The sequence below is a fragment of the Penicillium samsonianum genome (genome assembly GCF_028829775.1).
Source record: "Penicillium samsonianum strain IBT 33392 chromosome Unknown utg000007l_segment0_segment0, whole genome shotgun sequence".
Lineage (NCBI taxonomy): Eukaryota > Fungi > Ascomycota > Eurotiomycetes > Eurotiales > Aspergillaceae > Penicillium > Penicillium samsonianum.
This window is the reverse complement of record NW_026643265.1, coordinates 4,646,921-4,672,405: the sequence shown is the minus strand read 5'-3', so window position 1 is coordinate 4,672,405 and position 25,485 is coordinate 4,646,921. Positions and strand designations below refer to the sequence as shown.

Genomic DNA, 25,485 nt, shown 5'->3' with positions numbered 1-25,485 from the left:
TTTATCTCTTTATTGATTTGTGGCTGGAGAGATGTTTCCTCAAAACAATGTCCTCAGGCGCTATAACAATCTGCCAGCGCAGTTGCAATGATGGCCCTTTTTAACACTTATTCTTGCACTCGTTGTCTGATATTTTATTTAATTAATTGACACGGCGTAAAATTGGGTAGCGATTCAAGAGATTCATCTTTATTGGCTGGCCTCGCGGGCTATAGGACAAAATGGGGTATTTCAAAGATATGGAACAGACTTGAAGCAAGAGTCTACTTCTGTTTCACCACAGAAACTGACGTTGAAACTCGAACGAAGGGGCTCCCTGCCAAGAGCTCATTCTGTCCACCGGAGCACTCTCTTCACGTGCATTACCTGCCGACTCGAGAACCGGACGGATCGGTGTTTCATTGTAAATTCCATCGATCTCTCGAATTGGAGTAGCTGTTTGAACTGAAACACCGGGGCTTTCATTCTGCAAATGCCTTCTCTTAGAACCCTGTACCTCCGAACCCACCCTTTCAGACTCAGTACAAGCTCGCTGCCACATCCGTATACCATGAGAAGTGTCAAGAGGGAATTGCGACCAACTCTCAATCCCCCTCTTCTCAAGTCTGGGGAATGGCACATACGAGCCGCTGCTCTCTCGGTGAGGAATCGCAGTAGAAAGCTGTTCATCCGAGACATGTGGAAGCAAATTCAAAAGAATGCCCTCAGTGAGCTGGAGTCGGTTCTCCAGTGCTTCGGCATATCCTTTCTCTGGTCCTCTTCGAAGCTGTTCGGGCCAGTTGCACGGTCGATTGTTCTCGAGACATTGTACGCACACGGGTTTTCGACCGCTGCATTTTTGCTTTCTTGAGCGACACGCGTTGCATGCGATTGTTATACGCGCTGGTCGTCTTTCTTTTGATTTTGATGGCATTTTATTTTCTTGTATGGCAGATCAAGACGTGTTGAGAAACAGTGTGGTACAGTGGCAAACGGCAAATCCTATCGCCTGAAAGTTTTGCCGAAAAGCCGGCTTGTCGCGACAGCGGCCATTCGGTCAAAAGTTATATATGGTAGGAGGGTGAACTATCAGCCGTCTTTGATCGCAGACATGTTTTATATATAGTCTGGATGTTTATCTGCATTTGGCTTTCCGGAAATACTCATTACATCTTATCTAGTTCCACACATATTTCCTCTTTCAATATGGCTTCAAAGAATTCATACCGCATTGCCTCTATCCCAGGCGATGGCATTGGTCCCGAGGTAGTCAGTGCTACTATCCAGGTCGTCGAGAAACTCGCAAAGACCCTCGGTACATTCAATATCAACTTTGAGCATATCCCGTGGGGAACCGAGTACTACAAGCAAACCGGACGATATGTGTCTGAAGATTGCCTCGACACTCTACGCCAGTACAATGCTATATTATTCGGTGCCGTTGGATCACCCGGTATGTTCTCTATACTGCATAGCATCATACCAACCACCGAACTGGTAAACAGCAATATTAACACCAACAGACGTACCCGATCACATCTCACTCTGGGGCCTACTCCTCGCCCTCCGCGGCCCACTCCAGCTATACGCAAACGTCCGACCAGTCCGTACCTTCCCAGGAACCAAATGCCCGCTCAACACCGCAACAGAGGGCATTGACTGGATGCTCGTACGTGAGAACTCCGAAGGCGAGTACGCAGGACAAGGTGGACGGTCTCACGTCGGACAGCAATGGGAAGTCGCGACGGAAGTAGCCGTGTTCACGCGCGTGGGCATCGAGCGGATAATGCGCTTCGCGTTTGAGACAGCGCGATCACGGCCGCGCAAGCTCCTAACCGTCGTCACGAAGAGCAACTCCATGCGCAACGGGATGGTGTTGTGGGATGAAGTTGCGGCACTTGTCGCGAAGGACTTCCCCGATGTCAGCTGGGATAAGATGCTTGTTGATGCGATGACTGTTCGGATGGTGGCGAAGCCGCAGTCGATTGATACGATCGTCGGGACGAACTTGCATATGGATATTTTGTCGGATCTTGCTGCTGCGTTGGCCGGGTCGATTGGTGTTGCGCCGTCTAGTAACTTGGATCCTACGCGCAAGAGTCCGTCGATTTTTGAGCCTGTTCATGGGAGTGCTTTTGATATTACGGGGAAGGGAGTTGCGAATCCGGTTGCTACTTTTTGGTCGGCGGCCGAGATGCTTGTCTGGATTGGGGAGAAGGATGCTGCTGCCCAGTTGATGGGCTGTGTGGAACGGGTTTGTGCCGAAGGGATTCTGACCCCTGATCTTGGGGGGGCGTCTGACACTCAAGGGGTTGTGGATGCTGTTTGTCTGGAGGTTGAGAAGTTGGCCTGAAAGATAGTCTGAGACAATTCATTGTCCTTTGTTCTTTCCTTCTTTCCTTCTTTTCTTTGTTTCTTTTTGTCTTTCTTTCTCGTCTCATGCCATCTGAAATATCACTTTGGATAAACGAGTAGTTGACACTACATTGAATATCAATAGACACGAGATACCAAGTGATGATTACAGATACTGATCTGTAGAAGGCCCTTTTTGGAGTAATGAGCAACACATCTTCAAGAATAGTTCCAGAAAATTATTTACCTGTCAAATTTGTATGAATATCCATACAGAGAATCTCAAAGTCATCTCGCACAAGATGGAACAGATCAGGAGGCCAAGAACTAAGAAACCCCAAAATGCCATTATAGCAATATGACACCTGTTTTCCTCATATAAAAGGAATGGAAACAACATCAGTACGCTCTTGTCTTAGAGTCCAACATTTAAACGGACTTTAGCACCCTATATCAAGACTTCAGTCACTCAGAAAGCATCCAGAAAGGCCTTCAAACAAACCAGAGCCACTCGAATCCATCTACCCACACCCAATCATTCATTTATCATCAAAAAGAAACAAGGTTAGTCCCTCCAGCCATAAATAAACACCAACAAACTAACAATCTCCAAGGAATGTTCTACCAAAACGGAAGATTAATGCAAGAGCCCGAATACAACCCTCGAATAACCAACTGGGTGAACGTATTCTTCAACGCGCGCGACCACAGATGCGACGACCTCGCCATAATGCGCACAGTCGTCACCTGCATCCGCACAAGAGTCGTCAGCATCACTGGCCATGCTATGCACCACGATATCCCGCTCTGCATCTCAATCCAGGTGCCCGGAGAACACGGTGATGAGGAGTCGATTCTTGCTGCTGCGGAGCTATCGGCGGAATATCTTCGTGTGCATGTTGCTAGGGGGTCTGTTCATATTAATCGGTCTTTGCTTTTTCGGAGGAGATAGGTTTTGGCTCCATGAGAAAGGGGGTGTTTGATATTGGACTAGGGTCTCTGTTTTCTGATGATTGAAACGACTTATAGATTATTTAGACTGGCTATTTTGATAGAATTGGGGAATTGGATTATCTTTGTTCTCTATATTGTCAACAATATCCATGCGGTAGAAGTTCGGTCGGTTTCTAACGTGTATAGGCAGCCCTACTTAAGTAGAGCCTTCCATAAACACAAGCGTTGATATTACTGGCTACAGTCAGATGAAATTGATGCAGTTGGGTAGCCCCCTCTCGATCATTTGCGTCTGAGATTCTGAGACAGTATGTCATAATAGCATCGCCTTTCCTGCTGTTATGCCGTGCCGCTATAGTTGAAATAGCATACTAAGGCCACATAGTGTATTTTTAAGCTTAACCATGAAAGATCTATTGTCATAATAGAGTAGGCAGAAAGAATACATAGATTTCTTTCGAGTCATAAACTAGGCAGACCTCAAACTACGGGATTTCCCAAAGACTCAATAACCACAGAAGCACAAAGACATCCTGGAATAGATATGAAAGCCTTGAAAATGGCATTGTATCATAACTCCTTTGTTCTTGCCAACATAGGTAGGCTTCCGAGCCGACTATAAACAGACAGTTACCAGGCAGAGTATATAAACAGAGCCCATATAACCTCAGAACGAGACTCGAAACCTCCTTCCCAACTTCTTCCTTTCCTCCCAACCACTCCACCCGCAGCAAACAAATCCACAAGGTAAGCAAACCCCACATCCAAAACATGGTCATCCTCAATTCCAACCTCAACAAGATGCAGAGCATGTTCTACTTCGATGGGGAGCTAATCCCAGAGCCCGAGTACGATCCGCGGCAGGTCAGCAACTGGGTGAACGTATTCATCAAGGCGCGAGACTCGGACTCCGACGACGAGACTCTGATGCGCACCGTCGCCGCTTACATCCGAACTAGCACCGCTTCCATCTCTGTCCATGCCAAGCATCATGACTACCCACTGTGCGTCTCTATCAAGGTGCCCGGAGACTACCATTCCAACAAGGCGTCTATTCTCGCGGCGGCCGAGCTGCAGGCTGACTACTATTGCCAGGAGATTCGGAATGGGAGAGTGCGCATCAATCGGGCTTTGCTTTTCCGACGTGAGGTGCAAGACCGGAATTGATGCCGCTGAGGGCGGGTTTGTGGCCCCGATGGGGGATTTCATGATACATAGGCGTTTGAGAGAAATACACATACACACCAAGTGAACAATATGCATTGTTTTTGTTTGGCTTCTTTAGTATTATTCTTGTAGATTCGTTGCCAGATTGTAGATTGTTTTGGGTTTTTCATCAGTAGTGAGTAATATCTTGGTCTTAGAAGCTTGGGAATTGCTGCCCAATCATATCGAATAGAGTGTCAAAGTTAGCACCCTCGATTAAATCAACCATGTTCAAGTCGAAATTAGATATCCCCTCAAGGTGTGTGGTATTCGTGTCCTGTAAATCCATCTGCAGTGAAGAGGGTGTATCAGCGAGGATGCCCTGCTCGTTCATTTGTGACGGGTACATCGACGCCGAGGGAACCAGCGTGGGATCATTTCCCCTGTGTGCAGATTCTCCCCATACGTTATTCCGTTGCTCAAGATTGGACGGCTCTGCGGATAAGCCAGGATCTTCCTGAAAGTGCGATAGATGACCAAGTCTCCGTCTGTTCTCCTCGCGGGCAGTCAAAGATTCCACAAGAGTCGGACTTCCCTCAGAGCCCCTTGTCACATATGCTTGGGAGTTTGACGTTGGATCAGAGCCGCTTCCCGACTGTTGGATTTTCGCGGCCAGTACTGAGAGCGACATGTGGCAGTGTTTGGCTGTCTCCCATTGAGTGGACATCAAACGCAGGAATCCCGAAAATTCTTCAATCTCCCTATCGGGTAGTTAGTATATAGTAAAAGATCAAGCAGAATAAGAACAAACACATAACGTACTGAAGACCTTTTGTCAACACATATTGGTTCAATTGACAAGCCAAAGCCAAAACCAACCCAGACATCCACGCAGCTGACAGAAAACCGGGCCAGAATAAATCCTGGTGGCTATCGACTTGCAACCTCAGTGCCGAAAGGATAGCCCGAGCAGCCCCAATGCAAGTTTGCAATCCAGAACAAAATTCTGCAGTCGACGGATCCAGCGATAGCGAAGGCCGATGAATGATCAGAATAAGATGCTGATACAGCACAGTGAAAAAAGGAGCAAAATCAAACGCAGTGTCTGCCATCGCAGATCCCACCCTTTGTCCAAATACCGCCGGATGTCTTTGAAGCTCGGCGGGAAGGCCATTCCACCACTTATGCACGTCCGTCACGAGGAACAACACCGAACTGCGACGAACAGACCGAACCAATATTGATTTATGAAAGAGCTCCAATGCCCGGCCCGTCAGAGTCCCCGAGTCAACGTAGCTAGCAAGAACGCTTTCCTTGCCGTGATCTTCTTTGTTGTCGTGCTGCGACGCAGAGTTACCATTCACATACTGAGTTGCCTGGCTTCGAGGGGAATGCATTTCCCGGGCAGCAGGCAGACACACGTCGATGTCAGAATCCTGTATACCAAGCGGCAAGCCCAAAGCCTGGCTCAGGTATCTATCTATCGCATACGCGCACCAAAAGACTCGCTTCCGTAGTTGTCGGTCGTGGGTGGAGAGTTGCTTGTATCGAAATGGACACCGGTGGAGACCTGCATGCAGCATTGAGCGTAGGATACAGCCTCCGACAGTCGATGCTTGTCGAAGTGACATGGTCGCAACGAGATAGACTTGGATAGCTAGAAGCGCTTGCAGGGAAACGATATCGTGTCGAGAAGAGAGAGTCCCGAGTAAAGAGTTGAAACTGTTCGGTGATTGGATCTTCGACTCGGACGGTAGATCTAAGTCTGGCGCTAGTAAACCGCCTAGATTGAAAACACATTGGAAAATGGTTGTCCAGCATGTACTCCGGTGGTCTATGCAGATTTCCTGCGTGTGCTGGGTTTGATTTCCACTCGAGTAAACTTTCTCCATTGCCTGCAGAAAGGTGGGACCATGCAGGAACGGGAACAAAGGGTGCCAGACTTTGAAATACATCATCATCAGGCTCTTGGCCACATCTGGGGGTGGTAGATTCCCCAGAGACGTCGTCAATGATGGGTCGTAGGTCCATTCTGCGGGAGATTCGACCACCTCCAAGGACGAAGCAGTGTCTCTGACAGATGAGGTGCGCTGGCGCTTGTCACGAGGTGAGGTTTCAGCACCTACGAGCGTTTCCTCTGCCGTGGGGAAGTTGGACTCGGATGAACCCGGGCCATCTAGGCCGTTGAATGCACGTTTCACTGTCTTGATGAAATAGACGCCGCTTGAGCTACCGACGAACTGGCTGTCCTCGTTCGAGTGTGCCGTCAAGGAACCAATTTCAGATGTCTCGGGTACAAATTCCGATGCCATTGTGCGTATACCATCTCGTGTGAATGAGATGTTCTCTTTAAAGTACGATGCTTCCACACAAATAATCCATCACCCCGGGGGGTGACCTCGGGATGGAGGCCTGCTGAGTCACCAGAGCAGGCGGACGATAGCGGCCATCTGGGGCACAATGTCAAGTGTCTCGGGAAATAAAGAATACATCTCTCGTCTACGAAAGGAACTTGATGAAGCAAATAGGCCAAGGCCATCCCATTGATTGTCTGGCGCTGTTCTCCCGAATCTGAGAATAAACACAAGAACGACCGGACATTTTCCGTGAGGATTCATAAATCTATCTGACACTCAATTGAGTGAACCACAACCCAGAGAACACAGGAAGGGACAGGAAGGGAGAGGTGTGGAAACATAAGAACTTCACAAATCCCTCACAGTCGAAAAAAGAATCAAGAAATAGAAACGAAGATAGCGAAAAGGTTGTCAAAGGAACCACACCCAGCGCCTAGAATAAAAGACTTTTACCAATGCCTAGAGACACTCAATATAACCCAGTCCGAGTGGAAAGTAAAGAGAAATAGTGCATACTAGGGAAACCGGAAAAGCAAAAAAAAAATCCGAATGTCATACCGCATTCACTAAACACCAGGAAGGTGACTGCCTAAGAACAAACTTTTCGAACCGAGGGATATCAGGATCAGAGGGAGATGTAGGGGTAGAAAGGGTAAAAAAATGGGAACAAATAATGATAAGAGAAAGAAAAAGTCGTCAAAAACGTGCGTCCAAGATTTCCGAGAAGACAAAGAGTGAACACATCAATTAAGACTTGTTCTCCTCAACAGGGGCCTCCTTGGCGGCTTCCTGGGGCTTGGGTTCGGTGGTCTCGCCATCGCCCTTGTTCTTCATGTACTCATCATAAACGTTAAGGGCCTCATCAACCTTGCCGCGGAGAGCCTCCTCATCATCGAGCCTGAAAGAAATAATGTTAGTAAATCATCTCACACATAAAACGGAAACAATCGGCAGTGTAACTTACAGGCCAAGCAACTCAGCGTTATCCATCTCAAGAAGCATACCAGTGATCTTGCCAGCAAGCTCGGGCTGCTGAGCCTGGATCTTGGGGTAAAGGGCCTCGCCGAGCATCTGCTTCTGCTGAGCGGGGGGAGCAGCGAGGAGAGCCTGGTTGGAAGAGGCGGGCTCGCCACCAGCGGGCTGAGCGCCAGGGGCGGGCTGACCACGACCACCACCACGACCCATCTGAGGACCACCACGGCCGAAACCGGGGCCGCCACGCATGTTCATGGGCATACCGGGAACACCACGGCCACCGCCGCCACGTCCGAAAGCCTGGGGCATAGGGTAACCCATGCCGTTAGGAATGCCGCCAGGAGCCTGCATGCCCATGGGCATACCCTGGAAGTTAGGAGGAAGCTGTTGGTTGGGGGGCATACCACGGCCACCCTGCTGAGGGAAGGGACCGGGGTACTGGGGACGACCAGCGGGCATGTTAGGCATGGGCATACCGCCCTGGGGGGCGAAGGGCATACCACCACGCTGTCCAGGGGGCATGAAGCCCTGTTGGCCAGCACCGTAGAAGACGGCGGGCTGCATGAACTAGTCAAGTTAGTAACTGAGTAGATACTGATCAAGAAATTTGTAACTTACAGGCTGGGGCATACCGGCAGCGGCAGCGGCCTGCTGCTGACGGATGGTGTTGCGAGCCTGGATGCTAGCCTCAAGCTGGCTGCGGCGGACATCCTTGCGCTGAGCGAGAGCAACGTAGAGGGGCTTGGCGTTGACCATACGCTGGTTCATCTCGGTGACAGCCTTGGAGGCTTCATCGGGGCTGCTGAAGCAGACGAAACCGAAGCCCTTGCTCTTGCCGAACGCCTTCTTCTCAGCCTTCTTCTCGTCGGAGTCCTCGCCCTCCTCCTCGGTCTTCTTCTCCTCGGTGGTCTCCTCAGTCTTGACCTCAGCGGTCTCCTCGGTCTTCACCTCCTTCTCCTCGGAGTCCTTGGTCTCCTTGTCGGCCTCCTTCTCCTCACCCTCGGGGGAGGGAGAGCGCTCAGCGGCATCACGCATAACCTTAGCGGAAGTGATAGTGCCGTAAGGAGTGAAGAGATCACGGAGCTTCTCATCATCAATGTCGTCAGTCAAGTTCTTGACGTAGAGGTTGACACCCTGGTACTTGGAGGCCTTCTCCATGCGGGCAGCCTCGTACTGCTTGCGCAGCTCCTCCTCACGCTCGTGCTTCTTCTGGGCACGTCCAACGTAAAGCTTCTGAGTCTTGACGTCCTTCTCGTTCATCTCAGCCACGGCGGCCTCGGCGCTCTCGTGGTTGGCGTAGTTGACGAAACCGAAGCCGCGGCTCTTGCCATCCTGGTCGTGGCTGAGGGTAGCGGAGGTGATCTCACCGAAGGCCTCGAACATGACGCGGAACTCGTCGTCGGTGATCTCGAGATCGATGTTCTTGATGTAGATGTTGGTGAAGTTGGCCTTCATCTCCTCGAACTTGCTCTGGCGGTCCTTCTTGGAGATGTGGTGACCGACGAAAACCTTCTTGTCGTTCAGCAGCATACCGTTAACGTGCTTGATGGCGTTGTTGGCAGCTTCGGCGGTCTCGTAGTGGACGAAACCGTATCCCTTGGAGTTGGCGAACTCATCCTGGGCAACCTTGCAGCTGAGAATGTTACCAAAGGCAGCGAAGGTGTCGTGGAGAGCCTTGTTGTCAATGGCGTTGTCGAGGTTCTTGATGAACACGTTGCCCTGGCCAGTCTTGCGCAGAGCGGGGTCACGCTGCGACCACATGATGCGGCAAGGCTTACCCTTGATGAGAGTGTAGTTCAGGTCCTCGAGAGCACGCTCACCATCAGCGGTGTTGTTGTAGTTGACGTAGGCGTAGCCCAGGGAGCGACGGGTGACGGCATCACGGCAGACACGGATAGAGGCGACTTGACCGATGGAAGAGAAGAGCTCGTAGAGCATAGCCTCAGTCACGGAGGGGTCAAGCTCGCCGACGTAGAGGGAAGCAGAGTGGGGCTGGTTGTTGGCAGCATCACCGGCGGCCTCGGAAGTGGCCTCCTCGACGGGAGCGCCATTGGCCTCAGGGGCAGCGGCGACAACGTTGTCGGTGACGGGAGCGGTGGTGGGGGCTTCAGCAGACATGATGGCGGCTGTTTTCACTGAGAAAAGAAAAAAAGTTTTAGCATGTGCATGCCGAGCCTATCGCGGAGAGGGGGAGGGGGAATCAAGGAGGTATATGAGATAAGGTTACACGGCAGTTGATGCAGTCTCTTTGGCAAGCAACCAAATGGGGAATGAGAAAAACGAGGGGTGAATCAATGAAAAGGGAGGGGCGCCATACAGCAAAGTATCCACGAAACAAAGTGTTCAGAGAAATTTCACTTGAGCAGAGAGCACTGGCAGCTGGGTTAGCGGGGAAGGGAGAATCGAAGTGTATTGCATGCGCGAGAGAGAGTAGAAGCAGAGATGACACGGTTTTCAATAAAGAGTTAAAGGGAAGACAAAAAGCAAAAATGACTAACCAGGTGAAAATGAAGACGATGGAGGCGTTGAAAGAAAATCTTCCACACAACACACCGCACAATCGGGGATGAGATAAGATAACTGGAAAAAGTCTTTTCTGGGTTTTTCGTGTTTTTTTGAGATTTTGTATCTTTCGATTAAGGATTCGAAAAGAAAAGGAAGACTTTTCCCTGAAAGAAAGAGAGAACGGAGATGGAGAGGTTGTAAGAAGGAAAGAAAAAAAGCTGAGCCGTTCAAAAGCAATTGGTTCTGGAAAACTCAGAGGCCGCACGAGATGGGGACACTAGTCCTATTTGGGAGGGGGTTGCCGCTTTAAGGGCTTATTAAGTATAACCTCGGATGGACCTTATGAGAAAGAACATATTACTTTCAAAATGATATTGAGCTTTTCAAAAGAATATGCCCATGCTATGGATGGATGCATGCAAAAATTAATCATAGGCACGCTTTCTACCGGAAATGTACACGAAATAATGAAAACCGCCCTCTTCAACTCAAGTCAAACCCTGCACCCGAACTCACGGCATACAAAAGCTTGTTCCTCAACGTGTCTGCATCAGAGTACCGTGGCAGCTTGAGAAGATTCACACAAGTACTAGTACTCGGCAAACGTTCCTGGTCTTCACTGGAGTCTCTGATGCTAAAGTTGGGACGAAGGTGGCTGAATCCCAGCAATGGAGCTCGAGGGGTAGACGTCACGAACCGGATAACCTTTTGCCGCTCCTCGTTGGTCATCTCGTGCATAACCTGCCAGAACAATGCAATGGTCGGGTGCTCTAAATTGTCATCACCAATCACATACACGCCTCCGTAGAGGGTGTTCCGTCGCAGGTCCTCCACATCAATATCAGCCTTGTCTCCGCTCACTAATGTTTGCAACTCGGATTGATTGAACATGGATAGCCAGGCGGGTTGAATGATCTGGCCCAGACCTTGCAAAAAGGCGTTTGTCTGTAGAGCAGGTTGCAACTGTAGACGGTAACGAGCCACGTAGGAAATGTAGACCAATCTGTTTTTGTTTGTCACAGCGGTCTGTGAGCCATTTGGTTTCAACTCTGCTGTGACAGTGCGGTTGGCTCCACTGGGCATCCGAATTATGTTGTTGATGGTGAAGTCGAGACCAAAGTCTTCCACGTTTCCGGGGTAATTCTTCAGTTGTAACTGGTGGAACAAATTGGTCAGCTGCAGGTTCAAAAAAACACAATCCCGATCTTGTCAGGCGATACTACTTACCAAGCCCTGGTATAGCCCCTCATCAAGGTCCTTCAAATCGTTCAAGTTGGCCCGATAGGAAGATTCCTTCACCGCAGACCTAGAGCCTCCTGTCAAGGCCCACTTCAAGAGGAAGAATGGTGCGAAGTTGACATCGACCAAGATCCCCTCGTAAAGACACTTTCCAATGATCCGGCCGAGGAATTCGTATCGTCGAAGAAGACTGCGCACGTCATCCTGCCACTCTGGGCTTGAACTTGTGAGTCCAGCCTCGCTGAGAACCTTTTTGAGTTGGTCAACCGCTATCGGGCTGGGATACAGCAGATGGTGATCATTTTCTGCAAACATGCTCTCATAGTCATCAGTCTTGAAAGCTTGGGTAGTGATACTGGTCAGGAACTCCTTTGTCACGCCGCCACCATCAATGCCGGCTTCCATTGCTCCAAACTGGTCGATAAAACTGATCTGGATTGGCTCTTTGAGACCGTCACCCAAGCCATAGTATTGAGAGAATGCATCTTCAAACACACTCTCACGCCGGATGTCGGCGTGGTGTCGGGCCAAAACATCCGCCACACCCTCAGGAGGTCCATTTATCATAGCGTTTTGGGCCACAGACAAGCGCCAGGACTCAGGATCCACGAAGCCTTTCCGACGACGCTGTTGATCCCTAAATATAAATTGACGGAAGATCTGCACTCTTGTGGCAAATGGGATGAAGAAAGGCATATTTCGAAGGATCTCTAGCCGTGGCGCAATGGCGGCTAGAGCATTATTTTGAGCTTGTCTTCGTTGACTATTCCGCATAGCTTGGATGTGAATTAGTCGTCGCGCATGGCTATTGCCGACAAGCTGAGCAGGCTCCGAGTATTCCTCGTCAAGAAGATCAGGTTCAGAATCTTCATCGTCGTCCTGGAATTCATGGCGTTTCTCCTCTTCTGCCACAACGGCCGGGATAAAGCCTTCCATGTCGAATCGATCTGTCATCAGCCAATGATTTTGAGGGAGGAATTTGCGTCGAGAACTAAAAGCGTGTCAGCTGGACTGCTTACATCATGGCAAATGGAACATTTCGACTTACTCTCGCTCATGCAGCATTCTAAGCAAACCTGTAACCAGACCTTTGAAGTAGTCAAGTGGGATACCTGTCACACCAGGAAGATCATTGATTTCCTTCTTGACCTCCACTTCAGAACGCTCAATTTGTCCAGAAACTTGGGCCGTGTTATTGAAATAACTTCTAAGATCCACAGCGGATGATGGAACAGGCCCTTTCTTGGTCAAGTCGGCAACATTCCAGTAGAGGGTGAATGCGAGGTTTTTGAGGAAGACGGTCATGTCTTTAATGTCTTCAAGGGGCAGCGCACTCTCTTTCGTCCACGAAGACAGCACATTTGGTGAAGCTGCAAATGGTGATGCGCTTGAAAAGAACTCTTCGTCATCCATGACTTTCAACAGGAACGTGTAAAGCTCAAAAAAGAGGAGTATAATCGTCCACTCCTGCTCTTGGTCCTCTTTATCCCCATCTTGCGGCAGTTGCAACAATGGAAGAACTTGGGTCGAGTCCCTGCTAATAGTGTCAAAGATCCGACTGGATTTTGATGCCTGCCAAAAATATTTGATCGCCGGTATTTTCGCACCTGGCTGGCCAGAAGTCAGACCTGCTGAAGGCGCCGAGCCCAGGTATAACCACATTCGAATGTCGTCTCCACGACGAGGGAACACCCTGAGCAAGTTCAGAGCATAGGTAGCAAGAATTTTTGCTTCTTTCGAAGCGTTGGATTCGTTGTTTGATAAATCTGTGTGAGAAAGATGGGATGTTTTGATGCGAGAAAGTAACCCCGTGATGCTGCTTTGGTTGACCAGGCTACTGACTTGATCTGTGACGAACTGATCCAAATAAGGACCTCTGGTTGGATCCGGGCCATTTTCGTCTGCCTCCAAGCACCTTGTCAGATAGATAGAGGTTGAGTTAAGCAACCCAGAGACCACATTCAGGAATCCGAGATCAGGTGCTTGCAGGTTGGCCTGTCCTGGAAGAGCATATCGGTGAAAGAAGATCAAGTACGCAAGCAGCCAAAGTCGACCCTCGATACCCTCCACATCGTCGGTAGAAAGGCGTTCTTTGGTCAGGGGAATACATGATTCGATTGCAGGCGCCAGTAATTTGTAGTTGATTTGGTGCGCCAATCCATCAAGCTCACCAAGATAAGCGGGTAGGTTCGGAATAGTGAGATACGACATAGCAAGAGCTTCGTATGCTGTCATCGTTTCTGAGGTGATTGGTCTCAAAAGAGCCAGAACAGCATTCGCGACATGCTCCGGTGACAGAGTACCTTGCCAAAGGGCGATGTTCTTTGTCAAGAACGCCATCGTTTGATAATAGTGTTTGGCAATTGTTGCCATCTTCTTTGGTATCAAGTCAACCAGGAAGACTATCGTCCGAAGAAGGGGCGAAACTGCAGCTTCATGAGTCGGACTGGCCCTTGCTGAACCGAGGGCATGGAGGATAGCGACTCCCAGCCGTTTCAGCAGCTCAGTCCAGTCATTTTCCGTAGCGATAGTGGGGAGAGCATGGAAGGTCTGCTCAAAGACATTGCAGAAGTATACCAGACGTAGAACGTCTTCTTTCTTTCTTACCAACCCCACAAACTGAACCAGTAGCCTGAGCTGGTCTAAACATTGCTCCGCTGTGGGATATGGTGGCGCGGAAAGACGTGCTAGGTACTCCAGACGCTCAACCTCCGTCGTTGAGCTCCGATCATCGTCGAATCCCAGGGCAGTAATAACCCTCTCCCACTCAAAGGTATCCCATTCGGACTTCCAGCCCTTATATGTTGTTTTTCTGCTCTGATGACCCCGCCAAACTCGCTGAACGGTGCGAGATGCGGTCTGTCGATCTCTCTCATGTTGTCTCAGGGCTCGCTCCCGTTGGGCAATGGCGACTGCGCTCTCGGGGTTTGCAGCATGAGGAGTTTGTCTGTTCGGCGAGTTTCCGGGGAATGCAGCGAAGGGATTAGTGGCCCGGCCACTGAGGTTCACCTGCCGCGGGCGACGAGAATTGCCCGTGAAGGATTGAAACATGGTTGCAGCAGGAGTAGCTGCCTGGTGGGGAAATGGTCAGCAGGCTAGATAAAATAAACCCTCTAAATGCAGAGAAGCAAATCAACACAAGCCCGCATCACTGTGGGGGAAGGAAAGGCAAAAGGTGAAGAACTATGACATCGCCGTCGCTGTCGGGTGCCGATACGGGAGAGCATGGCGGGCTTATCGGACTTGTTGAGCACGGACCACATCTCTACGGGACCTGTACTTTCCGCTCTATTGCCACTGGAACATTCTGGTTTTCAAGCTGACATATGTGAGCAGAGTTCCCAAGTGGTATTGGCAGGTTATATGGAGCTTGTATGCCTTCCAGGTAAAAGATAAAATAAATACATAGTGAAAAGATATGCCAACAACAAACATCAAAAGAGGCGAGAACTACTTGAACTTTCTTTGTAATCTGATATTCATGGAATTTGTCAAAATAGTACACAATTGCTCCTGTCTCGATGCCAAATGGTAAACGTCCACCGATGCATCGGGATCCTCCGCGAGCCAAATCAAGTTGATGTTGTAGAGACTATAATACATGGGATATATTCAATCAACCAGCGGAGAGAAGGTTGATCAATGAAGTTGTTGAATGATGCCCAGCGAAGGTGGTTGTGGATGGTATGCTGGGCCGCTGGCATAAAGATTAGGGAGTACTCCCAAGCACCTGGGCTGCTGCGCACTCACATTCAATTGGAAACACACGGACAATCCCCGCTATGCGGTTTCATCTTTTGGAATTTCTAGAAAAGGGTCTTGGAGGGCTTGGGCGTCTTGGGCGTTTGGGCCAGCTCTTGGTTCACAATCTGCGCAGTCTGCTCAATTTTCGGGGTCGGCTTGGTCTCGATCTTCTCGATCTTCTCGGTGTACGGTTGTGCTAGTCGGGCGTCTTCGGCTTCAGCGGTCTCAGCCCACTTCTCCAAATAGTCCTTGCCCTCAAATCCTCTGATCACGGTAATCTGTCGACCATTTCTCTCGATATCTTGGACATAGTTCGACGGTGTCTTGCGCATGTGTTTTGTGATGAAGGGGGCGAGCTATAGCCATGTTAGCAGATCCGACATTTCAGCCAACTGGTGTCTGAATGGTTTTGAATGCTCACCATGAATGGCTCCTTCGCAGTCTCAGCGGAGTAACGCCTCCCGGGAATTTCGAGCTTTTCTGCAGGCATATAAACACGGTGCTTTGACAGATCGGGTCTGTATGTGCCTCTCTTGTCGAAGTGACCCATGGAGCCGGTCCGGTTTCCCTTGTAGTAGCCACCATTGACCTGCTTGGTAGTCAAGCGCAAACGCACCATCATTGGCTGCGTGGGCTTGAACATTATAGCGACAGTTCTGTAGCCTTGAAGTTGGAACAGAAGGGGGATAGAGCGAGTCGAGTTGTCCCGGAGGGAGTTGGGAGACAAAACTCGACGAATGAACGGGTCGCGCTAATCTCCGCGCCGAGAACTTTTTTTCCCGGCAGAAAAAAAGTTCAACACCATCTACACCCCTCTTGGAAGCAGCCATCAGATCATTTGGTACTTTTTTTTAGTACTGATCTGAAGCTTCTTTCTTGGTCAAGAAATTGATTTCTTGACTTATACGCCACTATGCCTCGCAGCCAGACTCAGAAGCAGGGTCCGAAAGACCGCTCAGCGCAGAAAGCAGCGCCGAAGCGGAAAAGCACTCGGTCGCTGAATGCACTGTCTATTGCAGAGAAGACAATTCACACTAGATTGGGTGTTAAACGCAGTCGTCTTGGAGCCTACGATGATGGCACCTTCAACCGCAAGAGAAACACCGGCGGCGATGACGACGAGAACGACGAGGAGGATACCTCCGCCCAATACAAACGCCGCAGAACCGAGGACACCGGAAGCCTTGACGGTGGCAGCGACAGTGAGGGACACGAATGGACTCTCGGACAAGTGAACAGCGATAACGACAGCGAATTGGACAGCGACGAAGCTCTCGGTGAGAGCGACGAAGAGCGGTTCGAGGGCTTCACTTTCCGCGCATCCAAGTCCAAATCTCAGCCGAAGAAAGTGGCACCCAAGCCAAAGAAGCCTACAGAGATCAGCTTGTCTGAGGATGTCGACGAGTCAGATGAGGAATCTGACGGTGAAGACTATGACGAGGACGATGACCTTGGAGAAGACGCTATTGACCTCACGACCGCCTGGGATATGAATGCAGCGGCCGAGGAGGAAGAAGCCCAGGAAGCAGCTGCGAAATCCAAGCGGGCTGCGAAATATGATAGCGACGAGGATTCTGGGTCAGAGGGGGACAGTGAAAGCGATGCCAGCGATGACGGGCTTTCTATCTCGGACGACGATGCCGACGCGGATCCGCACGGACTTTCGAAGCTACAAGACTTTGTCCAGTCTATGGAGACCGAAAAACCTACGAAACGTACTCAAAAATCACAAGAAGAAGCCAAGCACTCGGAATACGGCTTGACGACCGCCAACAAATTGACTGTCGCCGATCTCCTACCCTCAATCACCGACTCTCGCCTCAAAAACTCGCTCAAACACATTGACTCTGTTGTCCAGGCATCAAAATCGGGCATTCCGGGCAAGCTAGATGCTCCTCTAGCAAAACGCCAACAGGACCGACTTGATCGGACTGCTGCCTACGAGAAGAGCAAGGAGACTTTGAACCGATGGCTCGAAACCGTCAAGGCCAACCGCAGAGCCGAACACCTTTCCTTCCCGCTACGTGATCCTGATGCTGAGCAGACTCACCGCTTGGAATCTGCCAAGCCGCAGACAGACCTCGAAAATGCCATCCAGAACATCCTTGTGGAGAGTGGGCTGGCTGAGGCTGAAGGCAAGTCAGCCGAGGACCAGATCCAGAGTTTCGAAGAATTACAGGCCCGCAATCTTCCCATCGAGGAGATCCAGGCTCGGCGCGCAGAACTACGCAAGCGACGTGACCTACTTTTCCGAGAGGAAGTGCGCGCCAAGCGCATCAAGAAGATCAAGAGCAAGTCTTATCGCCGTGTTCACCGGAAAGAGCGCGAAAAGATGGAGCAACAGGAGCAAAACGCACTCATGGAAGCCGGCGTTCATATGGACGACATGGACCAGGAGAAGAACGAGCGTTTGAGAGCCGAAGCTCGCATGGGCTCCAAGCATCGTGAAAGCAAATGGGCCAAGGGCTTGAAACAGACCGGTCGCACTGCCTGGGACGAAGAGGCCCGTAACAGCGCAGCCGACTTGGCCCAAAGAGAGGAGGAGCTACGGAAGAGAATCGAAGGCAAGCGTGTTTCTAATGGAGACGATGACTACTTGGGCTCTTCAAGCTCCGAGTCAGAAGATGAGGACCCTTGGAACGAGCAGGGTTCTGATGTGGAAAGAGAGAAAATCCAGAAGAAGCTCAAGGCCCTCGAGGGCGGTGATGATGCTGGGGATGGCGTGAAGGGGCGCCATGCTGACCTTTTCGAAATGAAATTCATGAAAAATGCGGACGCCGCCCGCAAAGAACAGAACGATGCGGAGCTTCGCCAACTCAATCGTGAACTCCACGGAGAGGAGGCTCTGTCTGAGGCAGAGTCGGAGGTCGGTCGACGAAAGTTTGGTCAATCAAAGAAGACCGACCCCAAATCTCACGCAAAGCAGCTGCCCAAGAATGAGTTTGAGGAGAAGCTAGATTCCGATGATGAAGCTGCACAGGCAGCAGGATCAGACGATGATGTTGACATTGTTGTCAACGGTACCACCAAGCACAAATCAGGAGCTTCCGGCAACAAGAAGGTTTCACAATCTTCACGCGACTCTTCCGATCAGCAAAAGGATACCCCCACAGAGGAGGAGAACCCTTGGTTGATCCAAACCGAACGGACAAACCGTCGCCGAACCGGCCCAGATGCCCAAGAGAGCATTGACATTTCACTCGATGCTACTCAACCAGAAGTTGCTCCGGCGAAGCAACAGAGCAAGAAGCAAAAGAACGCCAAGGCAACCCTCGCGAAACAGCAATTCGACGAGAACGACAGCGATGATGAGGAGAAGGTGCCCGTCTTGCTTAAGAACCACGACCTCGTGAAGAGAGCCTTTGCCGGCGATGAAGTCATCCAGGAATTCGAACAAGACAAGATGGACACCATTCAAGACGAAGGCGACCAGGTTATAGACAACACACTCCTGGGCTGGGGCAGCTGGGCCGGCGAAGGTGTCAGCAAGAGACAGCAAAAGAAGCAGAAGCGAGACCTGACTACTGTGGCGGGTGTGAAGCCCCAGCAACGCAAGGACGCAAAGCTTGATCGGGTCATTATCAACCAGAAGCGAGTACAGAAGGTAAGCCAAGTCTTGTTCCTACACACAACGACGAACAACTCACTAACATTTTTACTCTAGAACAAGAAGTACATGGCAAGCCAGTTGCCGCATGAGTTCGAGACCAAGCAGCAGTACGAACGGTCCCTGCGGTTGCCCCTGGGCCCCGAGTGGTCTACGAAAGAAAGCTTCCAGAGTGGCACCAAGCCTCGTGTCATGATCAAGCAGGGCGTCATCAAGCCCATGTCGAAGCCCATGCAATGAATGTAAATATCTTATTTCACTTCACATATGCCATGTCCAATGTCAGCACCTAATGCGACCCATTTTGCGGCGCCTTTTGAATTAAAAGCATTTCCATTCTTGCTGTACCCAAGGTGTTCAGGTGCCAGGTGCCCATGTGCACAGTATAGCTCATATAGTTCATACAAATCATACTTCACACGCCCTGTCACCTCTCAACCATATCTCCACTGGACTTAGTGTTATCACGCAGAATTATAGCTATTTTAGTCACACATGTTACCTGGACAAAGTAGATAGCATACAGCATAGGTGCCCAGGTGCCTCGACTTGGAATATTAACGTAGACTCTGGATAAACCATTAGAACCTGTCCCATGATTCCATAAAAAGTAACTAAAAAGTATCCATGGATCATCTGGTGATTCATATTGAGTCATCCTCGAGTTCTCTTAATAATTTGAATCCGAATATATTCATGTTTTTCTTCCTTTTGCATCTTGTCGTGGATTTCTACTCCACGTGGGCGATCTCTTGGCAGGTGCTGCCTGGAGTTGACATCTTCAATTAACTGACGGAGTAATATTCACACCCATCTCGCAATTATCCCCAATTACCTGGGTAATACAGTCCAATTTAATCCAGTAAGTGGTCGTTGCAGTGATTCCCGCACACATTCTTGGGGGTGGGGAACGCACGCGGGCTGGACGTGTTACCTGTTGCGCCCTACATTGCTGAGCCAGACACGATACCCAACTCCAGTCATTCCCCTTGGCTAATGGCTGTACATTGCTGACATCTATGAAGATCGACAGTCTGAGGAATCTGTCGGCAGACCATTCACAACAAACCGGCCCGTGTGTTGTCCCAATCGGGACCTGAGTGTTTGAGCTCCGAGGGGGTATAGTCCGTCTCCTGGAATTTATAGGACCTACTTGTGAGTTTGCTTTCCTCTGGAGTTATTTGTCTCCTTTGCCAGTTTCACCTTGCCTTTTGGACCCCTCCGAAGTCGTCTGCCCTCGAGTAATTCATATCCAATTGGATTGAATTGAGGAATAGCACACAGACTTCCTACAATCTCCACGTGTTTAACACTCGTGACGAGATCTGGCTTGGCATCATGGACTCACGCTTGAAATGGAAGGCTACAGGCTTGCTGACTTGGCTTCTAGCCACAGAAATAGCCCACTGTCTCCCGCAGGTGGGAAGTGAGGTAGAACCTACTCTGCAAAACACAGCTACCGAGCCTGCAAGTGCCTTTGAGACTCAATATCCACCTTCAAACAGTGAAGAGAGGCTCCTTATTCCCAAGTCCTACCCAGTACGTCTCGGAGAAATGTGTTGCATGGTATAAAGCATGGTATTAACATTTTGGACTAGGTGTATCGAGTAGCTTTGGAACAGGACGGTCATTCATCCCAGCAGCCTTTTCCACAGGTTGACGTTGTCAAATTCGTTGGCAGCTTAGAAGATTTGTTGGGCTCAGGTGGTAATACTACTGCACCAGCACCGACTGCGACAAGACAGCCTACTGGTACAGAAAAATCGGATCCTATTCAGGGGACAATTTCACCTGAACAGCCCTCAAACTCGGGGCCAATTCCTACAGCTGGATCTGTGACAGACTTACCGCAGACCAAACCAAGTACTACTGCACCAGCACCGGCTACAACAAGACAGCCTACTGGTACAGGGAAATCGGATCCTATTCAGGGGACAACTTCACCTGAACATCCCGCAAACTCAGGGCCAATTCCAACAGCTGGATCTGTGACAGACTTACCGCAGACCAAACTAAGTACTACTGCACCAGCACCGACTACAACAAGACAGCCTACTGGTACAGGAAAATCGGATCCTATTCAGGGGACAACTTCACCTGAACATCCCGCAAACTCAGGGCCAATTCCAACAGCTGGATCTGTGACAGACTTACCGCAGACCAAACCAAGTACTACTACGCCAGCACCGACTACAACAAAACAGCCTACTGGTACAGGAAAATCGGATCCTATTCAGGGGACAACTTCACCTGAACATCCCGCAAACTCAGGGCCAATTCCAACAGCTGGATCTGTGACAGACTTACCGCAGACCAAATCAAGTACTACTGTGGCGCACGGTATGATTGAACATGAATTATTGTAGCACTTTGCACACATTCTAAAGCTTAGTAGAGTCCGTTGACACGCTTTCTTCACCCCCGGTTGCATCAGATCCTCCCAAAACCATGCACGGCCAAGATATCTTCCAGCCGGTTGCGACTGGTCCTGTCCCTGCTAATATCAAGTCTCGAAATGACCACCCTGTGCAGAACCAGCACGTAAGATAACCCCAAACTCGAGCATGATTCGAATCAAACATTCTAACATTATGGTATAGGCCAATACCACGGACCCTATTGCGACAAATAAGTTCTACGCCGGGCTTTTCCTGGGCTCTCAGACCAATGCTACCTTCGCTCAGCCCTACTCTCTGGCATGGTCCAGGGGAGACGGTTCCCTGAAGAGCTGGGGTATGACTGTCTCCCATGTCCAGCCTCACATGCTCGCATACGGACCTCCGAACAACAAGATCCCTGGAAACCCAGTGCAGTACTACATCAATCCAGTGGGTATTCAACATCTGGTTTTGTCTGCCGCCGAGCTTGATCAGTCTTCTATCATGAACGTTGAACAGCCAAAGGCTTTCTCGGCCCACGCTGTGATCAAACGCTCCGCTGGCTCGACTCAGCAGATTACCTTCCCCGTTGTGCAAGGCATGGGCTACGCAACAGCTGTGTACAATGATCTGCAGCCCCTGATTGAAAGTGGTGTTTTCTTCCGCAAGGTCGTCAGCGCCGGTTCGCCTAGGCCCGGCATCTTCAAGTACCAGGTTTTCCTTGAGGATGACATGACCTGGCTTGTATATGCCACTCCGGCTGATGGCAATGATCCGAAGTTCAAACTAGTCTCAAATTCCCTTCTTCGTGGTCCCACGGGCTTCTCCGGTACTATCCAAGTTGCGAAGAATTCCGCGGGCGAGTCTGGCGAGAAGTTCTATGATAACTCGTCTGGTGTCTACCCAGTGGCAGGAGAGATCTCCGGCTCTGTCACAGATGATGTGGGCAGCTACACTCTCTCATGGACCAAGGCCGGAAAGGACATCAATGGTACTCCTCTGATCATGTTTGCCCTACCCCATCACGTCCACTCCTTCGATAATGCCACCCAGGGCCGTATCACCGATATTCAGCTTCGCACTACGACCAAGGGCAACTCCACCGCCGTGATCGGAGAAAGCTGGACTATGGTCGAACAAAACCTCCCCATCGATATCGGATTCGCCCCGTGGTCCACCACCCATGGCAGTGTCCACGAGCTCTCAGCCGCAGCCCAGCACGCCATTCTCCAGGCTGCTCCCAGCGAGCTCCAGCAGAACATTTCAGACCAGACAGATCTCAATAGCATGTACTACAGCGGCAAGGCGTTGAGCAAGTTCGCAACGCTCGTCTATACAGTCAACCAGCTCGGCAACAACGTCGATCTAGCAACAGACGCCTTCCAACAGCTGAAGAAATCCTTCGATCTATTCGTGCAGAATAAGCAGCAATACCCGCTCGCCTACGACGCTGTCTGGAAGGGCGTTGTGTCGACGGCCGGCTACGATGGCGACCTGAACCAGGATTTCGGAAACACCGCATACAACGACCACCACTTCCACTACGGCTACTTCATCCAAGCAGCCGCCATCATCGGCTCTCTTGATCCCAGCTGGCTGGCCGCGAACAAGGAGTGGGTCAACATGCTTGTTCGGGACGCTAGTAACTCTGTTGCAGATGATCCCCACTTCCCATTCTCGCGCTCGTTCGATTGGTATAACGGTCACTCGTGGGCGAAGGGTTTGTTCGAGTCTTTCGATGGCAAGGATCAGGAATCGACCTCGGAAGATACCATGTTCGCTTATGCGATCAAGATGTGGGGACAGACGACCGGTGATGCTAGCATGGAAGCTCGTGGTAATATCATGCTGGGCATCCTGGGCCGGTCTCTTAATAACTACTTCTTGATGGAGGATGATAATGTCAACCAACCTGCGAACTTTACTGCGAACAGGGTAACTGGAATTGTAAGTACCGCCCGCCATCTTCATTCCATGTCTAATCCAAACTCGACACTAACATACCAAATCAGTTATTCGAGAACAAGGTCGATCACACGACCTACTTCGGTGCCAACCTCGAATTCATCCAAGGGTATGTATACCACCGTCCCGCTGTTGGTTCACTCTGAACTATTGCTAACAAGCACCATAGTATCCACATGCTACCGCTCATGCCACACACACCCTTCACACGACGAAAGGAGTTCGTGAACCAGGAATGGCAGGCAATGTTTGCTGAAAATGCCTCAACCCCGGCCTCCAAGGTCGAGGGCGGATGGAGGGGTGTGCTATACGCCAACTTGGCCCTCATCGATCCGAAATCGGCGTGGGAATTCTTTGCCCAGCCGAATTTCGACTACAGCTGGATTGATGGCGGGGCTACGCGTACTTGGTACCTGGCATTTGTTGCTGGTGAGTCTCTTGGTTTGAGTGTGATGTCTTTGCAGAAGCTAACAAATATGCTAGGTCTTGGTGGTGCTCCTTAGGGCGGATTCAGGTCTTATTTCTTGGTGATATGGAGGGGAGTAATTTGCTATCTTTATGTTTATTTTTTTTGGCCTGGTGATTTGGTTTTTATTTGTATTTGCTTCTGTTTGTCTTTCTCGGGTGGTCTTACTGTGCTGGTTCAGAGAGTTTCTTCGTAGCTATTTCTTATGCTGTACTGCGTATATATATAGAACAATACAACAATTAGAGGGTATAATTCCTTGCATGATCCTAACTTGTTTCGTCCATCGACGTAGTAATACTCAATTGGTGGTTCTTTCGGGATGCATACATCTTTATCCTTGCCCTTGGTAAATATATATCCACGGATACAACTTGCATCCATAGTTGCCCAGCACCATACCATACCTAGAAGCCCGTAGAGTAACCAGAGCCTCTCGCAGGATATAGGATATACTAACACAATAACCACCAGAACCTATCCCCCAGCAACAGGAAGCTCCAAATCCACCACCCACGGCGCATTCCTCGCCTCATATGCGACCGTCATAATACTTCCATTGACAAAAAGCGTCTCTTTCCCAACCCGCAGCGGCCGATCCGCCCCGGCACTGACATCATAGAATGCGCACCGATTCTCCAGCATATCCTCCGTATCCGTCGGCACATCTTCAAGCCTAACGCCCCCACCATCACCACCCGCCTCATCCTCCCACACCCCACGCTGCGCACCCCACCCTTCATGGATATGACCGAACAGGTGCAGTCGCGGCTTTGCACGCCGCGCCGCGCGGAGCAGATTTTCACAGCCAACATTCAAGTCCGGCGGGACCTGATCCAGGACTCCGGCGGGCGGGCCGTGGGTTAGCATGATGTCAATGGCTGGGTAATCTGGGATTGGATTTTGCGGCTGTGGGTGCGTAGCGGGGGCGGGGTTGTATCTGTCTTGGTCGCGGGGGTATGCAAATGCCCAGTTGTAAAATTCCGGTTGATATGGAGAAGCATAGAGCGTAAATTTTACGCCTGTTGAGAGGGTGAAGGAGTGGATTCCTTCTTCTAGGTAGATTATTCCTGCTTTCCGGGCTGATTCGCTTGTCCAGAGGGATTTTATGGATCGGACGTAGGCCTTCAGGGAGTCTGGGTTTGCTTTTTTGGTTGTGGAGGTGCGTAGGGTGGTCTGGAGGTGGTCATCTGATAGCAGGATGGATTCTTCGCCTAGTTGCTCTGGGCGTTGGTGGCGGGTGTAGCCGAAGGTTGTGAAGTATTCTTCGTCTAGTGTTATGTCATGGTTGCCTGCTATTACAAGCTTGAGCTCTGCGTCTGCGTCGGCGAGCATGGAGATCATTGCTTCGTGCTCGACGCGGTACCCCACTTTTGTGAGGTCGCCGGCATGCAGGAGGATGTTTGATTTTGGGAGGGGGTAGCGGTAGGCATTGTCTGTTCTTTGGGGTGGATGTGGGGTGCTTGTGTGGGTGTCTGATATCATGCAAATGCGGGTTTTGATGGTAGCCATGTTGGTTGATTGAGGGAAGATTGGGCTGTGGGGGAGAGATGGATAAGCATCGAGCTCGGGCCCAGAAAGAACCCCGGAGATTCTGCCCAACACCCCTACTGGGTACGGTTCATCGATAAGGTCTATATGAAAAGAAATAAATTGAAACATGTTCTCGCTGAGTCTTACTACATGTGTCGAAGTTCCAAAGTACAACGTACAACAATAGATAGATTTCCCCCATACCGCAGATTGTCCGCAATATACTATTCCAAGAGTCAGGTACTCGATACTTGTACACTCACTACACAACACTACGCAAGA

The 25,485-nt window shown here is 50.3% G+C and overlaps 10 protein-coding genes across 10 annotated transcripts; 5 read left to right on the top strand and 5 right to left on the bottom strand.

The window, feature by feature from the left end:
• Positions 1–698: 698 nt before the first annotated feature.
• Positions 699–2,332, top strand: N7471_012641 (isocitrate/isopropylmalate dehydrogenase family protein; the record flags this gene model as incomplete). The annotated part of the gene is made up of 3 exons (XM_057285360.1): positions 699–924; positions 1,106–1,432; positions 1,503–2,332. The coding sequence occupies 3 exons, from the start codon at positions 699–701 to the stop codon at positions 2,330–2,332; spliced, it is 1,383 nt and encodes a 460-aa protein (XP_057131626.1).
• Positions 2,333–2,950: 618 nt separating this feature from the next.
• N7471_012640 (uncharacterized protein) lies at positions 2,951–3,286 on the top strand (the record flags this gene model as incomplete). The annotated part of the gene is made up of 1 exon (XM_057285359.1): positions 2,951–3,286. One exon carries the CDS (start codon positions 2,951–2,953, stop codon positions 3,284–3,286), a length of 336 nt encoding a protein of 111 aa, XP_057131625.1.
• A 773-nt stretch (positions 3,287–4,059) lies between these two features.
• On the top strand, positions 4,060–4,455 carry N7471_012639 (uncharacterized protein; the record flags this gene model as incomplete). Its single annotated transcript, XM_057285358.1, has 1 exon — positions 4,060–4,455. The coding sequence occupies one exon, from the start codon at positions 4,060–4,062 to the stop codon at positions 4,453–4,455; it is 396 nt and encodes a 131-aa protein (XP_057131624.1).
• A 193-nt stretch (positions 4,456–4,648) lies between these two features.
• Positions 4,649–6,746, bottom strand: N7471_012638 (transcription factor domain-containing protein; the record flags this gene model as incomplete). Its single annotated transcript, XM_057285357.1, has 2 exons — positions 4,649–5,195; positions 5,257–6,746. The coding sequence occupies 2 exons, from the start codon at positions 6,744–6,746 to the stop codon at positions 4,649–4,651; spliced, it is 2,037 nt and encodes a 678-aa protein (XP_057131623.1).
• Positions 6,747–7,538: 792 nt separating this feature from the next.
• Positions 7,539–9,884, bottom strand: pab1 (polyadenylate-binding protein; the record flags this gene model as incomplete). The annotated part of the gene is made up of 3 exons (XM_057285356.1): positions 7,539–7,689; positions 7,756–8,333; positions 8,385–9,884. The coding sequence occupies 3 exons, from the start codon at positions 9,882–9,884 to the stop codon at positions 7,539–7,541; spliced, it is 2,229 nt and encodes a 742-aa protein (XP_057131622.1).
• An 870-nt stretch (positions 9,885–10,754) lies between these two features.
• N7471_012636 (HECT-type E3 ubiquitin-protein ligase) lies at positions 10,755–14,561 on the bottom strand (the record flags this gene model as incomplete). The annotated part of the gene is made up of 3 exons (XM_057285355.1): positions 10,755–11,426; positions 11,499–12,501; positions 12,559–14,561. The coding sequence occupies 3 exons, from the start codon at positions 14,559–14,561 to the stop codon at positions 10,755–10,757; spliced, it is 3,678 nt and encodes a 1,225-aa protein (XP_057131621.1).
• Positions 14,562–14,925: 364 nt separating this feature from the next.
• Positions 14,926–15,960, bottom strand: N7471_012635 (mitochondrial 54S ribosomal protein mL41). Its single transcript, XM_057285354.1, has 3 exons — positions 15,676–15,960; positions 15,261–15,610; positions 14,926–15,207 (listed from the first exon to the last, which is right to left on the bottom strand). Exons 1-2 carry the CDS (start codon positions 15,895–15,897, stop codon positions 15,317–15,319), a joined length of 516 nt encoding a protein of 171 aa, XP_057131620.1. The 5' UTR covers positions 15,898–15,960; the 3' UTR covers positions 14,926–15,207; positions 15,261–15,316.
• A 207-nt stretch (positions 15,961–16,167) lies between these two features.
• N7471_012634 (UTP14 family protein) lies at positions 16,168–19,101 on the top strand (the record flags this gene model as incomplete). The annotated part of the gene is made up of 2 exons (XM_057285353.1): positions 16,168–18,858; positions 18,919–19,101. 2 exons carry the CDS (start codon positions 16,168–16,170, stop codon positions 19,099–19,101), a joined length of 2,874 nt encoding a protein of 957 aa, XP_057131619.1.
• Positions 19,102–20,199: 1,098 nt separating this feature from the next.
• N7471_012633 (glucan endo-1,3-beta-D-glucosidase) lies at positions 20,200–23,707 on the top strand (the record flags this gene model as incomplete). The annotated part of the gene is made up of 7 exons (XM_057285352.1): positions 20,200–20,400; positions 20,460–21,201; positions 21,257–21,402; positions 21,462–23,186; positions 23,252–23,313; positions 23,374–23,633; positions 23,688–23,707. The coding sequence occupies 7 exons, from the start codon at positions 20,200–20,202 to the stop codon at positions 23,705–23,707; spliced, it is 3,156 nt and encodes a 1,051-aa protein (XP_057131618.1).
• A 440-nt stretch (positions 23,708–24,147) lies between these two features.
• On the bottom strand, positions 24,148–25,182 carry N7471_012632 (uncharacterized protein; the record flags this gene model as incomplete). Its single annotated transcript, XM_057285351.1, has 1 exon — positions 24,148–25,182. The coding sequence occupies one exon, from the start codon at positions 25,180–25,182 to the stop codon at positions 24,148–24,150; it is 1,035 nt and encodes a 344-aa protein (XP_057131617.1).
• Between the last annotated feature and the right edge of the window lie 303 nt (positions 25,183–25,485).

Bases quoted from the DNA above. Each gene is read 5' to 3' on its own strand.
- N7471_012635 (XM_057285354.1), bottom strand. From the start codon at position 15,897: ATGTTCAAGCCCACGCAGCCAATGATGGTGCGTTTGCGCTTGACTACC. The intron at 15,611-15,675 runs GTGAGCATTCAA...ACATGGCTATAG, and splicing joins CTGCGAAGGAGCCATTCATG to CTCGCCCCCTTCATCACAAA.